At 40.8% G+C, this 21,413-nt stretch overlaps 1 protein-coding gene across 1 annotated transcript in view; it reads right to left on the bottom strand.

Annotated features, from left to right (window-relative positions):
- LIPI (lipase I) overlaps positions 1-18,945 on the bottom strand; it is a 54,939-nt gene extending 35,994 nt beyond the window's left edge. The window contains exons 1-3 of the mRNA XM_060234411.1: positions 18,768-18,945; positions 9,503-9,879; positions 6,748-6,856 (exon numbers count right to left, since the gene is read on the bottom strand). Coding sequence (XP_060090394.1) covers positions 6,748-6,856; positions 9,503-9,879; positions 18,768-18,819 — 538 coding nt within the window. The 5' untranslated portion in view covers positions 18,820-18,945. The remainder of the gene's footprint in view (positions 1-6,747; positions 6,857-9,502; positions 9,880-18,767) is intronic.
- Positions 18,946-21,413: the final 2,468 nt, after the last annotated feature.

Here is a 21,413-nt window from a genome sequence, read left to right as displayed (position 1 = left end):
ACAGGGGAGTTTGGTTTAAATATTGGATTACAAGAGGGAGTTATATTGCTGATTACAGAAAGAATATCTGTGAAGTTTTTAAATATCTTGATCTTACTCTCTTCTGGTGGATTATAAAATTACTGACAGGCTATATATCCTTTTATTGGATTACAAATACTTGAGTTCTTGACTTTTTATTGCTAATGGATTACAACATTTTTGATGGAATATACAAATTGGACATTCTTGTTTTGGGTTATAAACTACAAACTTTTGATTTTGGAATACTTGGATAATTTGGACTACTTCACTGGCTGGATTTGACTAATCTGTATCGGTTAAGAGTACATTATAATTTTGCAAGTGTGAGTGTATTTCTACCCCTTCCTTTTTTGATGTTCATTTGTGGCACATTTGAATCATTGTTATGGTAAATTGATATTGTTTACAGCCTTACCTATCATTATTTGGGTTTGCTAGATTGTTGATACAAGGGGAAGGTTATGTTCCTAAACAATTTTATACCTATTCAAAATATTGACTTTTCTTGCCTGGCAGTGAGTTAGTTGATAAAAGCTGGAACACTGTGTTCCAAAACAGGTTGGTGAATTGTAAACATCTACATTTTCCAAGTTTTAGAGGGGATATATATCGTAGGAAATTAAATAATAGAAATGGCAAGAGGGTTCAAGGAGGCCCCCAAAAGAATTTATTTATTTATTTTTGTATTTGTATCCCGCCCTCCCCACTGAAGCAGGCAATAGAAACAATAGAGAAAATAGGGCCACAACTCTGTCCCCTAGCCTCCCCCAAATTGGCCCAACTAAATTTACAACTACAAGTATGCAAGAAGAGATGAAAGAAATGCAAAATACTTTATTAACAGCCATAACATGACTGAATGGCAAGGTAGACAATATAGGAGAACAAATGGCTGAAGTTAAGCAAGAGCTCCAAGAAAATAGAAAGCAAACAGTAGAGACTAATAAGGCATTGAAAGCCCTAGATGCCCTGGTGGTGAGTAACTCTCAAAAGGTTGAACAGTTGGAAAACTATCAAAAAGTGTATGACAGAAGATTTCTCCAACTAGAAATGGATAGAGCAGCCTATACGTTGAGACTGCAAAACATTCCAGAATACAAATATGAAGATTTGCAGAAAATGTTAAGTGAGGCTTTCACAGAAATCTTACAGGTGCCACTGGAAAAAATGGAAGAAGAGATTGAACAAGTCAAGCATGTACCATCGAGTTTTACTAAGTGGAATGAATTTACCCAGCGAAATACACGTGAAACTTACAAGGAGAATAACTAGAGACAACATTTTGAGGCAGACAAGAGATAAACCAGTGGTGATAGTAGGTAACACAGTGAAAATTTTGAAAGAGGTGCCTTGGCCAGTTAGACAGAAGAGAAGAGAATATTATACCTTGACAAATTTTTTAAGGGAAGAAGATAGAAGAAGAAGATGAAGAAGATATTGGATTTATATCCCGCCCTCCACTCCGAAGAGTCTCAGAGCGGCTCACAATCTCCTTTACCTTCCTCCCCCACAACAAACACCCTGTGAGGTGGGTGGGGCTGGAGAGGACTCTCACAGCAGCTGCCCTTTCAAGGACAACCTCTGCCAGAGCTATGGCTGACCCAAGGCCATGCTAGCAGGTGCAAATGGAGGAGTGGGGAATCAAACCCAGTTCTCCCAGATAAGAGTCCGCACACTTAACCACTACACCAAACTGGGAAAGAGAAGTACCATATACATGGTTAAAGTCAGAAGGTTTGCTTTTCATGTTTGAATGCAAAAGACACAGAATTAATTCAATCTTCAAGGTGGAAAAATTTTTGGAGAACAATTTTTTGGAGAAAGAAGAGAAAAGAAAGAAGGAAAATGGGGAAGAAGAAAGCTCAGAGGAAGAAGATCCAAGTGATGCAAAGAAATACCTAACATGGTTACAGTCCCCAAAAGATTAAAAAAATATAGTGATAAGAAAGATTCATAATGGCTTCAATAGTCTCCACTAATGTGAATGGACTTAATTCTCTTGTAAAGAGGAGGAAGACTTTTAAATATTTAGCAAAATTGGAAGCTGATATAATTTGTCTACAAGAAACTCACATATTGGCAAAGGATTAACATCTGTTGAAAAACAAAAAGCTTGGCAATTTATTTGTGGCAACGGATTTGAACAAAAAGAAGAGAGGTGTGACAACCTATGTAAAAGATAAATTCAACCCACAACTCTGCTTTGCTTCAGAAAATGGAAGAATCCTATTGGTGGAAATTACTATGGAAGGTAAAAAAAAATTGTTAGCAAATATCTATGCCCCAAATGATCATCAAGAAATTTTTTTAATGAATTACATCTCAAGTTAACAAATTTAGAGTACTCAGAATATTGTTTACTTGGAGATTTCAACATGGTCTTTGATGGACAATTGGACAGGAAGTTACATAGGCAAACCAAATCTAAAGGATTACAGTTACCAACAAGTTTTTTTTAATTAGTTGAAGAACTGGAACTAGCAGATACGTGGAGGACAAGGTATCCAAAATCAAAAAACTTTACGTATTATTCACCCAGTCATCAGTCATGGTCAAGAATTGATATGCGTTGGCTAACTACCAGTCTGATGAAGGGATTAGCAGAGGCTGAGATTCAACCTTATAGTGATATCTGACCATAGCCCAGTAACTATAAAATTTATAGGCATACAAAGAAGAAGAAACTGGAGGCTGAACACTCAAATCCTAAAAGATAAACTTTTTCTCCAAGAAACAAAAGAAGAAATGGAATCCTTCTTTAAACAAAATATAACACAGGAGGTGGAGATGCAGGTGGTATGGGACACAGCTAAAGAATAATTTAGGGGGTTGGCAATTAGATTCAATGCCAAGAAGAAGAAAGAAAGATCTGAGAATTTCCAAAGGTTACTGATGCAGGCAGAAAAAGCAGATAAGAATTTAAAATTACAACCAACAAAACAAGAGTTTCAAGATAAAATAAAAAGATACAACATCAGCTCAACTTATTACTTGTGGGAAAAGTAGAGAAAAAAATTAAAATGTGCAAAAACAAAATTATTTTGAACATGCCAATAAACCTGGGAGATGGCTGGCGTATAGACTAAGAAAAGAAAATGTCAAAAGAGTAATAACAGCATTGAGGTATGCAAGTAATAAAGAGAAATTTCAAAGACAGGAGACACTTCAGATTGTGGAACAATTTTATAAAAAAGCTATATGAAGATAAACAGGTCTCAAAGGAAGACCTAGAAGACTATCTCAGGCAGAATAATCTTAATAAAGTCACAGATGACCAACGGAAAATTTTAAATGAACCAATAGCGATAAGAGAACTGGGTGAAGCAATAACTTCTCAAAAAAAAAATGGCAAATCACCTGGCCCAAATGGTTTACCAGCAGAATTGTATAAAGCCTTTGAAGACTGTCTATCGCTTCCATTTAAGCATCTTATAGAAACGATTCAAAAGGAAGCTGAAATTCCATTTTCATGGCAAGAAGCCACAATACCTCTAATTCCAAAAGAGGGTACAGATTTGAAAGATATAAAAAATTTTAGACCAATTTCTCTTTTGAATGTGGACTATAAAACCTTTGCTCCAATACTGGCGCAATGTCTGAAGAAAATTTTGTTGACCATTATACATCGGGACCAAGCAGGATTTCTGCCAAGAAGATATCTGAAAGATAATGTTAGGACAATATGTAATATATTGGAGTATTATGAGAACCATCCAGAGAAGCAGTTGGCTTTAATCTGCTTAGATGCAGAGAAGGCCTTTGACAATGTTCGCTGGCAATTTATGATACAACAATTGAATGGTATGGAATGTCATGAGAATTTTTTTTTTAAATGATACAGTCGATATACTCCTCTCAAAGTGCAAAGGTGATGGTGAATGGTGAACTATCAGAATCAATTGTTATCCAGAAAGGCACAAGACAAGGCTGTCCACTATCACCACTTCTGTTTATTTTATGCTTAGGTTTTGTTTTATTTATTTATTTAATTTATTTTATTCCACTCATATCCCGCCCTCTCCACCAAGGCAGGCTCAGAGCGGCTCACACAGACATGCATGTGCATGATTCAACATAGTAGTACAGCATTAAAACCAACAAATAAGAGAAGATTCAAATATCAGGGGTGCACTGGTTAAGGGTGAACAACATAAACTAAGAGCTTTTGTGGATGATCTGGTCTTCATACTAGAACCACCATTTGAATCAATTAACCATTTGATAAATAAGATCAACCAGTTCGGTCACTGGACAGGACTGAAGATAAATTATGGCAAAACAAAATTTTTGGCCAAGAATATGACAACAGAACAAATCTTTTCAAGAAAAGTCCAGATTTTCTTATGAGAAGAAACTGAAATATTTGGGTATTTATATCTCAAATAAATGTAGTACTCTAAAGGCGAATAATTATGACAAACTGCTTAAAGAGATCAGAAGAGTTTTGGAAAAATGGCAGGATTTGAATACATTGCTAATGGGAAGAATAGCTTTGATAAAAATGAATATATTGCCAAGATTATTATTTTTATTTCAAACTATTCCAGTACTCTTAACATGCATTTTTTCAAGAGTTGAATAAGATGGTATCTGTATATATCTGGCAGAAGAAAAAACCAAGAATTAAACTAAAAGCGTTGCAAGATTGTAAAACAAGAACAGGTCTGGGCCTGCCAGATTGGCAACTGTATTATAAAGTTTCAGTGTTGACCTGGCTGAGAGACTGGGTATTACTGCAATATAGAAGACAGTTGTTTCTGGAGGGACATGAACTTAACCAGGGCTGGCATGCATATTTGTGGTATCAAAGACTAGAAGGACATTCTTACTTTAAAAACCACTGGCTATGGAAATCTCTCTATCGTACATGGTTATGGTTAAAACTGAAAATTTATAAAAGAATTCCAAGATGGATGTCTCCTGTTGAAGTATTTACACCACCAAATCTTATAAAACCAAATCAATGCTACAAATATGAGGAAATTCTGGAACAAGATAATCAACTGAAAACCAAGAAAGAATTAGAGAGTAAGAACATTAACATGAGTTGGTGGCTTAGAATGCAAATAGAATCCAGATATGCTAAAGATAATAGGCTTCAATATTGATCAATACCCATTTGATAAAATCTTCCAGGGTCCTCAGGAAAAGCTGATCTCGAAAATATACTCTTACCTATTACAGATGAAGATGCAAGATGAGACCGTATGGTCCAATGGGCTAAGAATATAGGGTGTAGTATTATGTTAGATGAATGGGAGACCTTATGGAAATTTAATATCAATATCTAATATCAAATCAGTATCTTTTAAGGAAAATCTGTATAAGATGTTTTATAGATGGTATGTAACTCCCTAAAAACTTTCTAAAATGTACCCTAATATGTCCAACAAATGTTGGAATGTACAAAACAGGTTGGGTCATTTTATCATATGTGGTGGACCTGTGAGATTGCGAAAGACTACTGGAAGATGTTGCATGAACTATTGCAGAAAATGTTGAAGGTACAGATTCAATTTAAACCAGAACTGGTTTTGCTGAATCCTGGTGACTATACAAAAGAGACAAAACATTTAATGGCACATATTAATACAGCAGATAGAATTTTGTTTGCTCCGAAATGGAAGCTTCAAGAACTACCTACAAAACAGGAACTGATCGGGAAAATATTGGAAGCAGCAGAGATGGACTACTTATCTTTATTGCTTGCTGGGAAATCCAAGGAAAAAGCAAGAAAATACTGGGAGAAGTTATATGTATGGCTAGACACTTAAAATGATCTGGTGTGAACTTTTGTTAATATTCTTCAATTTATATGGTTCAAATGCAAGCTAAATTGACAAGTGGGGACTTACAATATAATTTCATATGATTTATTGTGATGAGAGGTCAAACGTGTAATAACATGATGAAATTTTCTTTTACCTGAATGATATCGTGACATGCAGAATGTATTCTATTTTTCCTGATAGATGTATTATTACTTTTCTATTCCCATTTTCTTTTTTCTTCTTGAAAATAAAAATTTTTAATCAGAAAAAAAATAAAATAAATAAAAGGTCCTGGAGGGAAAGAGACGTGGACCCTAACTTCTTTAACAATGCCTTCAGCCAAATGAGATCTATGTACACAGTCTTCATGGAACCAGTCATCCATTCCCTTTTCCAAAGAGGTAATGATCTCATGATTGACACAAGGGTAAGTGAAACAGGACTTGCTTTCACAGAAGAGACACTCATGTATTATTTCAACAGAACTTAAGAGGACTTCTTCACGAGATTCTGCCACCAGTGCTGAATACTGGGATTTCATTTCACACCACGAGTCATGTCACAATGGGGTGCATACCTCTTCTTTAAAGAGATAATAATCTTCTGTAGAACAGCCATGTATAAGTTCTTCAGCACTTGCATACATTATATGCTCACTGCAAGTCTGTGATGCTGATTTAATCAGCAGCTGACCTATATAATGGGTTCTATGATGAAACCTAGGGTGTCACCAGAAGCTGTGTTTTCCTGGTTTAAGTTGCAGCTCTTTGAGGCGCCCAAATAGTCTGAGATTATAATGATGTACATCTAAAATCCAAATATAGTCTCACAGCTTCTGTATGGTGACTAAATTGGAGTTTACTTGTTCATTACATATAAGGAACTGAATCATTTAGTATGCAGAGAAAACTATGCCCCTGAATACTGCACAGATTAGTAAAAAAAGTCTTACCTGTTATTCTGCCAATTTTCCCACTGTATGCCTTTCCAACAAATCCGGCTATATGAGCCCCAAGGCTTACTCCAATCATGTAAACAGAATCAAGAGAGGCTCCATTTTCCTGCCAGTAAATATTCAGGGACAGAAAGTTACAGAAATGTGAACTTCAATGACTTTATGTCCTGTGTACACCAGTGTATATTGTTCATTAAATGTCCAATTTTGGAATCCTAAAGACTTTCCAAAAGGGTGTGCGTGACCTTAATTTATTGAAACTATCAGAAGAGAAGTTCTTTACAACAAAGACATAAAATTAACATTGGTAATGCAATCAGAAACATAGCTTAAATAACAAATACATTAGTGCACTTGGGTAATGCTACAATCATTTTTAGTGACGGGAAAAATTTCTTCTCTCAATTTATTTGATCATAAATTTGATCTTATTTTATCAAGTATTCTAAATTGGATTGCAAATACGGGCATCTGTATTCTAACATGGATGTTTCATGTGTGAATGAAATGAATGACACAGTGTGAATGAACATATGAAGCTGCCTTATACTGAATCAGACCCTCGGTCCATCAAAGTCAGTATTGTCTACTCAGACTGGCAGCGGCTCTCCAGGGTCTCAAGCTAAGGTTTTTCACACCTATTAGCCCGGACCCTTTTAGTTGGAGATGCCAGGGACTGAACCTGGGACCTTCTGCTTACCAAGCAGATGCTCTACCACTGAGCCACCGTCCCTCCCCAAATCATGCAGTGTGCCAGATTTGGGGGGCAGGGGTTTCTTACCGTTTGTCAATAACCCTGAATCAGTGGAAAGAAGCCTTAGAGTGAGAGAGGAGAGGTTTGTAAGACACACCAGGCCCTTCTCTTTATGGTCTTTTTGTCAGCTTAGAAGCAAGAAGCCAGTGCTGCTTCTTTGGCAGGCTTCAAAAGCACTTCAACAAGCTACAGATGCCCAGTTTGCACTTCCAGCCTCCCAGAATAAAGTTGCTTCTCCCAAGGGGGTGTATTTGGTTCCTTTGGCAGTTATATCTTCCAATACAAGGGGTGTGTGTGTCCTTAATAACTGTGGCTCAGTGGTTTAGAATCTCCTTTGCATGAAGAAAGTACAGGGTTCACCTTTCTCACCTCCAGTTAAAAGTATCAGGTAGTAGGTAATGTGAAAGACCTCTACCTGAGGCCCACGAAAGCTGCAGCCAGTCAAAGTAGACAGAATAGTGCCATTCTAAAACACTGTCCTGGGAGTAGCCCTCATTGAATAGACTAAAGTAGGATTCTAAGTAGATTTGTTTAGGATTGCTCTCTAAAACATATGTGTAATGACCAGGCCCGTAGCTACGAGGGGGCCTGTGGGGGAACAGCCCCCCGACTTTTGGGTGAGGCCCCCTGACTGGACACCCCAACCAATCCCCACCAGCAATTTGGCCGGCCAGGGGCAGAAGCAGTATCAGCCTCCCCCTGCAGTTAAAGGGTCAGCAGATCAGTTGTTTCGCGGGCCCTTTAACTCCAGGGGGGAGCTGGGGGTTGCTTTTGCTGCAGCTCCACCGGCTGTTTTAGTGGCTGGGAAGGAAGGGAGGGTTGTCACCAGAGTGACAGGGAGGGAAAAGAAGGGTCTTCTCTTCCCTCCCTGCTGCTCTTGCGGCTGCCCTCCCTTCCTCGCCATTAAAATAGCTGTGCTGGTGGGGCAGAAGCAGAGGCCCACCTCCCTCTCAGTTAAAGGGCCCAAAGATCAGCTGTTTTGCGGGCCCTTTAACTAGCAGGGGGGCTAGGGCTGCTTCTGCCTCCACCCCACGCTATTTTAATGGCGGGGAAAGAAGGGAGGGTGTTGGCAGGGGCAGGAAAGGAAGAGCTTCCGTTCCCTCCTCTCCCTGCTGCTTCCCTTGCCACCACACTCTTTTCCTTCGCAGCCACTTGCCCTTCCCCTCCCACCTAGCCCCCATCGCATCAGCTTCTCCTTGCCCCTTCTCCTCCCTCTCAGCCCCAATCGCCACTGCTTCTCCTCACCCCTTCCCATCCCACCCAGCCCCGATCGCCACCACTTCTCCCCACCTCCTTTCCCGCCCTCCAGCTCTGATCGCTGCCCCTTCTCCTCGCTTCTTCCCATCCCTCCCAGCTCTGAGCGCAGCCACTTCTCCTGCCCCTTCCCCTCCCTCCCAGCCCCGATCGCAGCCACTTCTCCTGCCCCTTCCCCTCCCTCCCAGCCCCGATCGCAGCCACTTCTCCTGCCCTTTCCCCTCCCTCCCAACCCTGATCGCAGCCACTTCTCCTGCCCTTTCCCCTCCCTCCCAGCCCCGATTGCAGCCGCTTCTCCACGCTCTTTCCCCTCCCTCCCCAATTGCTTCTCCTCGCCTCTGCTGCCTGCCTCTCCCCCTGCCTGTTCCCACGAGTAGCCCCATGCCTGCCGCCTACTCAGAGGGCTACTCATGAGTAGGCAGCAGATCTGGTGACTGGAGCAGGGTGGAGCTATGCTGCCTAGCCAGAAGGGCTAGGGCTGGCCCTGCCTGTCACTAGAGGGAAGGTCATGTGGGGCACTGGGGGGCATCAGTGCCCCCCCAAAATGTAAATGCCCCCCGACCTTCTAAATCTTGGCTACGGCCCTGGTAATGACCAATAATAAGCCACAGACCTTACCAGTCCCTTGTGCTATTGTCAGCTGTGGAAAACTCTTGAAGTGACAATAAAGTACGCCAGCTTATAAATTACTCCTCTTAACATTATAAGATTCTCTGATATCAGTAATATACATCGGTTCCTTACCAACATTTCATCAATAAGGTTCTTCAACATTTCTGCCACTTTTCTGGTATTGGAGACAGCATTAGGATAAATCAAAGTTGTGGCACCCCGATTCCAATCAACTATTATAATATTAACATCTTCTTTTGCAAGCAGACTATTTTTAATCTCATTAATCCATACTGGTGGAGAACCTGTTGGTCTGTATCCATGAATAACAAAAATAACTTTCTTGGTCACATTTAGATATAGAGAAGTTGTTAAGTTTTGTCCACTGAGATTCTCAGAACAGTTTTTGTTTTTCCTTGTGTATAGAAGAAGTTGCACTTTTAGATTTGTACCTATCAGAGCATCGGGTAAATTCAGATCTGTAAATACTGGGCATTTTTTTCCTGTGTCTGAAAAATAAAGGGGGAAAAAAGAGTCAGCTAGATTTTTTTTTTTAAAAAAATAACATTTATTCCATCTTTCCTTCAAGGTGCATAGGATAATGTGTATGACAATCACCCCACTGTTTTCTCACAACTACCATATGAGAATAATGCACCTTTAAGGCCAACTAAGTTTTATTCAAAGTATAAGCTTTTGTGTTTCAGATATACTGAAATTGAAGTTACCAGTCCATATATATTGATAGAGGGTGAGCAGCAAATTACCACACAGCATCATGAAGATTTTGACAGATGCAAGGACCAAATAGGAATAATAACCTTAGTTTATATGGTCACAATTTGTTTGAATTTAATTCTGGGGGGAAATACAGTGATGCATATAAATATATCAAAATTGGAGATTGATGTGTAAACATACCCTTCTTAATTGTTGAATGCTCAGAATAATTAACTGAAATCTTGTTATACTCCATCTGTCTCCTTTCAAGCACAGAGATAGCTAACAGCATCCTTTTCTTTAAGGTGGGGTGACTGGTTGTGCAGTGTTATATCTCCTCTGTCACCAGACCAGAGAAATCTTCCATTCCAAATTAAATACATTCTGCTATTAATTGCATTATATTACAATCACTATTCCAATCTACTGTTCCAAATAAGAAATACAATAAAATATAGAGGATGTATGACCCTTCTTCGTGAGAATGCAGATGTAAATACTGAATGAGATTAGCATATTATCACTGATTAAAACCAGCCCATGAGTATCTGAACATTTTCTGAGTACAATGCCAACAGAGTTGACTATGTCATCTTTTGAGCTATGTGTACCAGGAAACCACTGACCTTGATTTAATAATCTAAAAGTATAATTCATTTTAAACAATTGCTTATCACTAGCTCCTGAGCAGGCATTAAAATCCCTGACCAATATTACAGGGAACACAGGATAATTGTTCCTCATGTACTGTAGATATATATAAAAATTGAACCATATTTCATCCAGATCAATGGAAGTTAATCTGGAAGGAACGTAAGCATTTATGATCACCATATTAAAAGGGGAAGTTTCCAAATATAGAGCCATAACACTAATTACCATGAGTTCCATATAAGTTATTTTAAAGTCAAGGGATTTAGCAATCAGGCAAGCCCTAGGCATTCTGGAGTACTCAAAGCAGGAAGATAAAATGAATGAAAGCCGTCAACTCCAAAAAAACCCCTTAATTCCGTGTCAAGGCATGCTTACCTCAAGCCTGGGATGAGGACATCTTGGTTAAGAAGGCAAGGCAAACAAAGTTACAAAATACTAGAGAGAGACTAATTCTTACTCTTGCTTGAGGTATCTGCCACCAGTCCTTTCTATGACTATTTCCAATGACACAGGAGTGAAACGACAAGTCTCCTGGCCTCTCAGGGAGTTAACAAGAAAGTCAGCCCTGCAGGGTAAGACTGCAGTCTGAGTTTCCCAAAACAAAAACTTTACCCAGTAGGTCAGGGGTGTTGAACTCACTTGTTATGAGGGCCAGATCTGACATAAATGAGACCTTGTTGGGCAGGGCCATGTGTGTACCTATTTAAAATTAGGTAGTGAAGATATAAATTTTATAAAGAACACAGACAAAACTTAAAACATGCTTAAAACATTAGCACTCATTGGTATTAAAGATGCTTTCTTTTTATTTCCTGAGCAAAGGAAGCTGTGGCTCTTTCCTTCTTTCCCCAGGGGACCGGGGGGGGGAGCCTCAGCCAATAGAAGGAAGAGAGGCTTTGCTCAGTAGCTCTGCTGTGCAGTTGAGAGAGCTTGGCAAAGCAAGCTATTCCTCTCCCCTTCCTCCCTAAGGGAGGAGGCTCCAGCCAGTAGAGAAAATAGACGTTTTCTCTGTAGCTCCTGTGCAATTGAGCAAGCTTTGCAAAGCAAGCTGTTATGCAGAAAGAAGCAAGATACAGGAAGAAGGAAGCAGATGACAGCCAGTTGCTCGGGGGGCCTGATAGGAGCCCTCCAGGGGCCTGATTTGGCCCCTGAACTGTATGTTTGACACCCCTGCTGGTTGGTCAGGTTTCTAGACTTAGGCTTTGGGGGTTATTAGAGACAAAAATCCACGACAGTTAAGAACATAATGCTGGTCGCCTTGGTAGATGACCTCCAGTGGCATCTGGATCGAGGTGGCATGGCAGTGCTGATGCTGTTAGATCTGTCGGCTGCGTTCGATACGGTCGACCATCAGTTACTGACCCGCTGCCTCGGCGACATAGGGGTTAGTGGGTCGGCCCTACAATGGCTTTCCTCCTTCCTGAAGGGTGGCAGTTGGGAGTGAGCTATCCCAGCAGCACACACTAGATTGTGGGGTGTCGCAGGGAGCAGTTCTCTCCCCGATGTTATTTAACATCTACATGCGCCCCCTTGCCCAGATTGCCCGGAGGTATGGGTTTGGGTGCCATCAATATGCAGATGACACCCAGCTCTATCTGCTAATGGATGGATGGCCTGACTGCATCCCAGGGCATCTGGACCTGGCACTGCAGGCTGTGGCAGGTTGGCTTAGGCTGAGTGGGCTGAAGTTGAACCCGACGAAGACAGAGGTCCTTTGCGTGGGTCACGGAGCTCTGGGAGGAGAAATTCCTCTCCCAGTTTTTGACGGTGTGCCGCTGAAAGCAGCGCATCGGGTCAGGAGCTTGGGAGTGCTACTGGAGCCTTCACTATCAATGGAGGCCCAGATAGCAGCCACTGCCAAGTCGGCGTTTTTTCATCTGAAGCAGGCAAGGCAGTTGGCTCCTTTCCTAGAGCATCGGGACCTAGCAACAGTGATCCATGCAACGGTCACCTCAAGATTGGATTACTGTAATGCCCTCTACATGGGGCTGCCTCTATGCCGAACCTGGAAGCTACAGCTGGTGCAGAACGTGGCGGCTAGGCTGTTATTAGGGCTCCTGAAATGGGAGCACATATAGCCGAGGCTGCGTGGACTGCACTGCCCGGTTGTATACCGGGTTCATTACAAAGTGCTGGTTATCACCTTTAAAGCCCTATATGGTCGAGGACCTGCCTACCTGAAGGACTGTCTCTCCCCATATGAACCCCAGAGACCACTGAGGTCAGCTGGGAAGAACCAGCTGACTATCCCCGGGCCGAAGGAGGCAAAATTAAAGAATATCCGTACACGGGCCTTCTCCATTGCAGCTCCACACCTATGGAACCAGCTCCCGGAAGAAGTGCGGGCCCTGCGGAGCCTTGAACAGTTCTGCAGGGCCTGCAAGACCATCCTTTTTAGGATGGCCTTTACCTGACTGAACAACTGATGATTTGCCTTAAGTGATTCCGTCATAATATTTACACCTAATAGAGTAGCACCAGGAATGTTAATTTTAATTGGAATGTTTTTAAGTGAATGTGATTTTAAAACCTGTTGTATAATTTATTGTATGGATTGAGATGTTGTTAGCCGCGCTGAGCCTGCTTCGGCGGGGAGGGAAGGATATAAATAAAATGTTGTTGTTATTATTATTATTTTATTAAAGTGCAAAAATATTTTTTAAAAAGACAAGCCTGTGAATGAATAAAAATAACAAATTTTATGCTTATCCAGCTTAGCCAGTATAATAAACAAAGTTCTAAGTTATAGTAATCATATAAATAGTTTGTCATATTATAGAGAAGTCTATCCTTACAATATTGCACAGAGAAGTCCATCCTCAAAATGTAACAATGAGCACCTGGATGTAGGCTCATTTAGTCAAAGTCTTCTTCAGGAGTATTCCTATTTTTCTCAAAGTTATCAGCCTCCTGTTACAACTCAGTGTTTCTGCTAGAAGCAAGCCAGTCCTTAACCTCTTCTCAAAACAGATAGGAAAGCCTTTTGAATTTGGCTGGCTAGAGAAGAGGTTTAGGACTGGCTTGCTTCTAATCTTTCTTTATATAAAAGGCAAACCATGTTGCCAGCAACACACCTTGTCTTCCATTGGCTGAGCTACATACTGCTCATGCTACGCCAGTTTGGTGTAGTGGTTAAGTGTGTGGATTCTTATCTGGGAGAACCGGGTTTGATTCCCCACTTCTCCACTTGCACCTGCTGGAATGGCCTTGGGTCAGCCATAGCTCTGGCAGAGGTTGTCCTTGAAAGGGCAGCTGCTGTAAGAGCCTTCTCCAGCCCCACCCACCTCACAGGGGGTCTGTTGTGGGGGAGGAAGATAAAGGAGATTGTGAGCCACTCTGAGACTCTTCGGAGTGGAGGGCGGGATATAAATCCAATATCTTCTTCTTCTTCAATCTCAATAGAGCAACCCCACTCTCCAGCCCCAGGACAGTTGAAAATTGGGCCACTGGGGAAGCTGCCTTTGCAGATTACTCACTTTTCCCTTCATGGCTATTGCTAGTTAACCATAGTATTTCAAGCTTGGTTCTGTCAGTAAAAGATGGGGAGGAGGCCCTTTCCAGGCCTATTTTGGCCTTTGATGGAGAATTCATTGGGGCCAGTCCTGACTAGGGTTGCTAGCTCCAGGTTCAGAAATTCCTGGAGATTTTGTAGTGGAGTCTAAGGAAGCCAGAGTTTGGGGAGGGAAAGAGGTCTCAGCTGAATATAATGCTGTGCCCTGTCCGCTGGTGGTGCATTTTATTTATTGTTTTTACTGTTAGTTTTAATTTGGTGTTTTAACTTTGATATGTAGGTTTTTATTGCTATTTTATATGTTGTGATCCGCCTTGAGCCTGTTTACAGGAAAAGGCGGAATATAAGCCTACTAAATAAAACAAATAAATAATGTCTACAGTCCAACTTCCAAAGCAGTTATTTCCTCCAGGGGAAGATATATCTGTTGTCTGTAGTTTAGTTGTGATACCAGAACTTCAGGCTCCACCTGGAGGTGAGCTACACAAGGCCTGGCAGAACCCTCTGGGTGACTTGATGCCACCTGACTGGCATGACTTAACTAGACCTGGCTGTTTGTTACTATTCAGAAGCAGTCCTCCATGACAGCCAGTGTGGTGTAGCAGCACTTCAGGACTGTGTCTGTCAGACCCAGGTTCTTGCTGTGGAAACTGACTGGGTGATTTTGGGCCAGTCAAAGACTTTCAGCCTAACCTACCTCACAGGGTTGTTGCGTAGATCAAAAGGGGGAGAGAAAAAAGATGCTTTGGTCCGCACTGTGGAGACTGTCCTTTTCCTAGGTAGAGGCTACAGGGAGAGGGAAGGAGGAAAGCTGAAGTCAGATCACTTCCCCTACAGAAAATGGCTGACTTGCAGTGCATACTCTAAGATACACCAGAACACAACCAGGTCAGGCCAAAAAAGACAGATCACACCACAAGCCCATGCTGATGCTAAATGCTGCAAGGCCAAATATGACAGGAAAAGGTGGCAACAATGCAATGCAGATGAAAGGAATGCTAGGCTTCAGTGTCTGCATGATCATCATCACACTATGATGCCACAGCAAATTGAGACTGAGTATCCATGTCCAGGGCACTCACCCAGAGCCTCTTTCTAGAGCCTGTTGTTGTTATTCTCATGACGAGCCTTATTCCTAGTATATTTATAAACATCTAAGTGGTACTGAGATGTAAGTTCTTAATAATATTCAATAATATTTAAAATTATTCACTTCTATTCAGCTTTGTGTTGTGTCTCATATTACAGGATAATTTTGAAGAAAATAAAGTGTCAGCCAAATTCAGAAATGAATACCTGATCCCCTCATCTGATGAAATGTGCTTAGAGAGCACACAAAAACTTATATTCTCAATAAAACTTGGTTGGTCTTAAAGATACAACTTGACTCCTGCTTTGCTCAACTGCTTCGGACCAACATGGCTGCCCACCTGGATCTATTAGAAATTAAATGTCAGCCATCATTCAGTCCTTACAGTTGTATTCTCACCAGGGCTTTTTTGGTAGAAAAAGCCCAGCAGGAACTCATTTGCATATTAGGTCACACACCCCTGACTGCGTTCCTGTGCGTTCCTGCTCAAAAAAAAAAAAAAAAGGCCCTGATTCTCACCAAGGGCCATACATATTCTTCATTTTTTTGCATTTCTTATTTGGAATAGTAGATTGGAATAGTGATTGTAATCTAATGCAATTAATAGCAGGACGTAATTTAATTTGGAATGGAAAATTGGAATTCATTTCTCTGATGACAGAGGAGCCATAACACTGAACAACCAATTACTCCACCTTAAAGAAAGGGATGCTGTTAGTTACCTCCATGCTTGAGGGGAGATAGATGGAGCATATCAACAAGGTCTTAGTTAATTACTCTGAGCACTCTACAGTTAAGAAGGATACATTTACACATCAATCTCGAATTCCGATGCATTTATGTTTCACTATGTTTCCATCGTAAGAGCCCCGTGGCGCAGAGTGGTAAAGCTGCAGTACCGCAGTCCTAAACTCTGCTCATGACCTGAGTTCAATCCCGGCAGAAGCTGGGTTCAGGTAGCCGGCTCAAGGTTGACTCAGCCTTCCATCCTTCTGAGGTCGGTAAAATGAGTACCCAGCTTGCTGGGGGGAAAGCGTAGATGACTGGGGAAAGCAATGGCAAACCACCTGTAAAAAAGACTGCCATGAAAATGTTGTGAAAGCAACATCACCCCAGAGTCGGAAACAACTGGTGCTTGCACAGGGGACTACCTTTACCTTTTATGTTTCCCTCTGGAATTAAATCCAAACAAATGGTGACCATATAAATTAAGCTTGTTATTCCTATTTGGTCATTGAATCTGTTAAACATCTTCATTATGCTATACAGTAATTCGCTGCTCACCTTCTGCCTATATGTATGGACTGATAACTTCCATTTCAATGTATCTGAAGAAGTGTGCATGCACACAAAAGCTTACATCTTGAATAAAACTTTGTTGGTCTTGAAAGTGCAACTGGACTCAAATTTTGTCCTGTTGCCTCAGATCAACACAGCTACCTATTCATAGCAGTTACATGGAAGTGAAATACTTCCTTTTCTCAAGCCACAATCACACACACTTTAACTTCAGAGTGAGACAACTGAATTCAGTGTGGTTTACTTCAGAGTAAGCACACATAAGATTGGATCACGCTCTGTTAGGGTTTTTTTTTAATAGTGTGATGTACTTCATGCTGACATTGCTGTTTTCATTGGAAGACAGTCCAGCAGTTCAGCTACCTGGGGTGCATCATCTCCTCAGATGCCAAGATCAACAAGGAGATTGACAACAGGCTGGCAAAGGCAAACCGTGCATTTGGCCGACTGCACAAAAAAGTGTGGAGCAACAAGCATCTGAAAAAGGCACAAAGATCAATGTTTACAAAGCGGTTGTGATGACAACCCTCATCTACGGCTCCGAATCGTGGGTTTTATACCGTCATCACCTGCGACTCCTTGAGCGCTTTCATCAGCGCTGCCTTCGCACCATCCTCAACATCCACTGGAGTGACTTTGTGACCAACACTGAAGTCCTCAAGAGGGCGGAGGTTACAAGCATCGAGGCACTGCTGTTGAAGACGCAGCTGCGCTGGGCAGGGCATATTTCTAGGATGGAAAACCACCGCCTTCCCAAGATTGCTCTGTATGGCGAACTTTCCACCGGCCATCGAAATAGAGGGGCACCAAAGAAGAGGTACAAGGACTCCTTGAAGAAATCCCTTGGCACCTGTCGCATCAACCATCACCAGTGGTCTGACCTAGCCTCAGATCGCAAAGCATGGAGGCACACCATCCACCAGGCTGTCTCTTCCTTTGAGAACGCACGCATAGCTGGTCTTGAGGACAAAAGGAGATTGAGGAAGAATCGCACTGCTACAGCACCAACCCCAAATCAGACTTTTCCCTGCAGCCACTGTGGCCGGATCTGCCTGTCCCGCATCGGTCTTGTCAGCCACCAGCGAGCCTGCAGCAGACGTGGACTACTGCACCCTTCTAAAATTTTTGTTCGCAAAGTCAAGCCGAGAGAGAGAGATTTGGTTTCTACCCTTTCCCCTTTCCTTTCCTTGATAAAACTGTTCCTATTAGTTGAAGAGAGTGCCTCAAGGCTGAAAAAACATTCAGGACGCTCAGTAGTTACAGACAGCAAAAATACATTTGGTATTCATACAGTTTTCACAGGTTAGTGTGACCTGGCTAATTTAAATGAATAAATTAAAATAAGCTCTGTAAATATCAGTTCAAAATCTCACATTGCTTTTTCAATTACTTCTATATGGCTGAGACAAGATCTTTTTACAGATACAATTTTTGGCCTGGCTGAATGGCTCAAGTGAAGGCTAAATCATTTATATTAATGTATTTATAATTTTTTAAAAAAATTAGGATACTAAAAATTTCAGCATATATAACATATAATACATGGTATAAAACAACAGCATAGGTCTAGCATGCAATACAGTATGATACATCATTTACCTTATCTCACATGCAGAGGAGAGTCTAGCTTATAAAAAAGACTAACATTACAGATAAATCTACTTACCAATTAACAAATCTATCAAAAATATTTGAACCTAAATTATACACAGACCTTTTGTGGATCAGAAGTGCAGTCTTTAAGTAGAGTTACATCTTTCCAAGACCATTCAAGTCAATTCTGCTTAAGACTACTCTGTAGGTTTCATTAAACGAAAGTGGACTTCCTTTTGAATAAACATGCTTAGGAACAGGATATTTGATTTTAAAGTATTTAAACACACACAACTCAATGAGCTTAAATCATTTTATGCTCCTACAGTACAAAATCAATTGAGTCTGACATACTTTTGTATAGACTTTAGAAGATAAAGTATCTGTACTTATTCTAAAGAGGAACCTTTGGACTATTTCTGAAGAGTCACAACTCACAACTAGTACCTACAAATACAACTCATGCAGTATAAACGAACCCACTTCCTTGTAATAAAAAGTCAGGAAGGCCTTTCAAACAGCTACTTTACCTGCTCCTGCACAGCATGCCAAGAAACAGGCGAAGAAACATATTCCCAACATAGGGAATCTCTGAAAAGCAGAATGGAATATCCAAGGGAATGTTTCTATTTCCTTGTAGCATGCTGGGCTTTGCTTCTGTCAGTTGAACGTCACTGATAAACTAGGTGTGGTAAATAGAAGGAAGTTACTTGGCAGAGTGAAACTCTATCTCAGTGCTTTTGCAACCTGTGACTCCTCCTTTCCTACGAAGTTATACAGGACAAGCACTTCTTTTGGCCTTGTCACAGTTTTTAAATATCAGTTGTGAAATCTTCTTGCCTCAGACCTCAGACACTATTCATTTCACAGGACCATAAAGTCTGTTCTTTGACAGTATGTAATGCAGGAATGGCCAGTTTTGTGTAATAGATAAAGGAATTTCAAACATTTTGCTCCTTCTGTTAGAAGAAAAAAAAAGAGGGAGGTTTGCTAAACATGTCAATGGTGCAGAGGTTCGAAAAATAAGGTTCTGCAATGTGAAAAGAAAAAAAAATCAATGATACAAACTATTTGAAACAAAGAAGCAAAAAAAAAAAAATCTAAGCAATTTGCACCCTTATGTACATTTCCTAAAAATCTTGTGCTCAAGTTAAATATTCTAAAATATATTTTAAGTAGCATATTACTAGTTCATTAATTGCCTTGTTTGTTTGGATTTATTTCATTTTAGGTTTTGCTAATTTATGTCTCATATACATATGAGGTTACATCACATATATAATATATGGATTAATACATAACTTTAAAGAAAGGCTAACTCAATTTTCTAAGAGAAAGAGGGACAGAAGACAAGATCTGGGCTTCTTCACCCTAAATATTTACAAGATTGCAGCCAACCAGGGCAGTGAGTATGACTTTTCAAAACCTATGTATTGAACCAAATAATTACCATCAGGGAATCATTAATCCAACTCTAGACATACAATACTGTCTGGTTTGCACTAGGACAAGTGTTGATTCATCAACAGCTCATAGAAACAACCTTCCTAGATTTTCAGCTGCATGTGAAGGCAAATATTTACCAATTATTTAACAGTAATCTATTTTATTTGTACTGAACTGGAGATATGTGGCCTTTGTCTATCAGCATGTTAAAACTGCATAGCATATCTTGTATTATGAATGTTGCCTGTTGTAGGATGGAGAATTCCTAGGGATTTGGGGTGGAGCCTGGGTTTGTGGAGAGGGGAGGAATCCCAGAAGGGTATAATGCCACAACCTTCCAAAACAGACATTTTCTCCTGGGGAATTCATCTCTGTAGCCCTGTTGTAATTCCCCAACTGTTGTTTGGGAACCTATGCAGCAGGGGTATCAAACATGCGGCCCGGGGGCTGAATAAGGCCCCCAGAGGGCTCCTATCAGGCCCCCAAGCAACTGGCTGTCATCTGCTTCCTTCTCCCTCTCTCTTGCTTCCTTCTGCGTAACAGCTTGCTTTGCAAGGCTTGCTCAGTTGCACAGGCGCTACAGAGCAAAATCTCTATTTTCTCTATTGGCTGAGGCCCCAAGGGAGGAAGGGAGAGCTTGCTTTGCCAGGCTTTCTCAATCGCACAACAGAGCTACTGAGCCAAGCCTCTCTTCCTTCTATTGGCTGAGACTCCCCCCCCCTGGTCCCCTAGGGAAGGAAAGAGCCAGAGCTTCCTTTGCCCAATTCTCCAAATGAGTTTGACACCCCTGATCTGCAGCATTATGCAATACAGGGAAAGTGTTGACTTAACATTAATATTATCTCCCTGTTTGTCTGTTCATTTTTCATAACCTGTTAGTTGTCATGCAACTCACACTAAAAATGGGAAATGGAAAAGTGCTTTTTCCTCACAAATAACTGTCTAATAAAGCACTTCCAATAAGTAATTTCTCTACTTTGTTAAATGGTACATTTTATTTGTATTCCTATCGAATGAAGATTGCTTTGTTTTTGGACCAAAATAAATTGATTATTTTAGCTTGAATGGTAGGGCTTCTAACTCTGGGATGGGGAATTCTTGCAGATTTGGGACTGAAAGAGGGCTTTGAGGAGGGGAGGGATCCAGTGGGGTACAATGTCATATAGCCCAACCTCCAAAGCAGCCATTTTCTTTAGGTAAACTGATCTCTGTAGTCTGGAGATCATTTGTAATTCTGGAAGCTCTCCAGGCCATTGGAGGCTGGCAACCCTAATGAGTACTTCTGCTGATCTACATGCAGCTAGAATTCAAATTAACCTTAGTAAACACACACTCTTATGGATAGTTTCAGGTGGGCACCTGTACCTTGATTAAAATGTTGGTCTCAAAGGTTGCTCTGGACTCAAACTTTCTTACAAATAATGCAATACTAGGATATACCACATGATGGCAACCAAAGGTTAGGAATTTTTTGAGTATATAAATACAACAAATTAGAACAAAGTTCAAATCCAATGTCTCCTTTAAGACCAGCAAAGTTTTATTCAAGGTATAAGCTTTTGTGTGCATGCACACTTCTTTGGATACATTAAAATGGAAGTTACCAGCTCACACATATCAGTGGAGGATGAACAGCAAATAAGAATAAACATAATATAAACAGTGTTTAACAGAAGCAAGGACCAAACTGGAATAACAAGCTCAGTTTATATATTCACCATTTGTTTAGG

This window comes from Heteronotia binoei, chromosome 3, assembly GCF_032191835.1.
Source record: "Heteronotia binoei isolate CCM8104 ecotype False Entrance Well chromosome 3, APGP_CSIRO_Hbin_v1, whole genome shotgun sequence".
NCBI lineage: Eukaryota > Metazoa > Chordata > Lepidosauria > Squamata > Gekkonidae > Heteronotia > Heteronotia binoei.
This window is presented reverse-complemented; position numbering and strand designations above follow the sequence as displayed.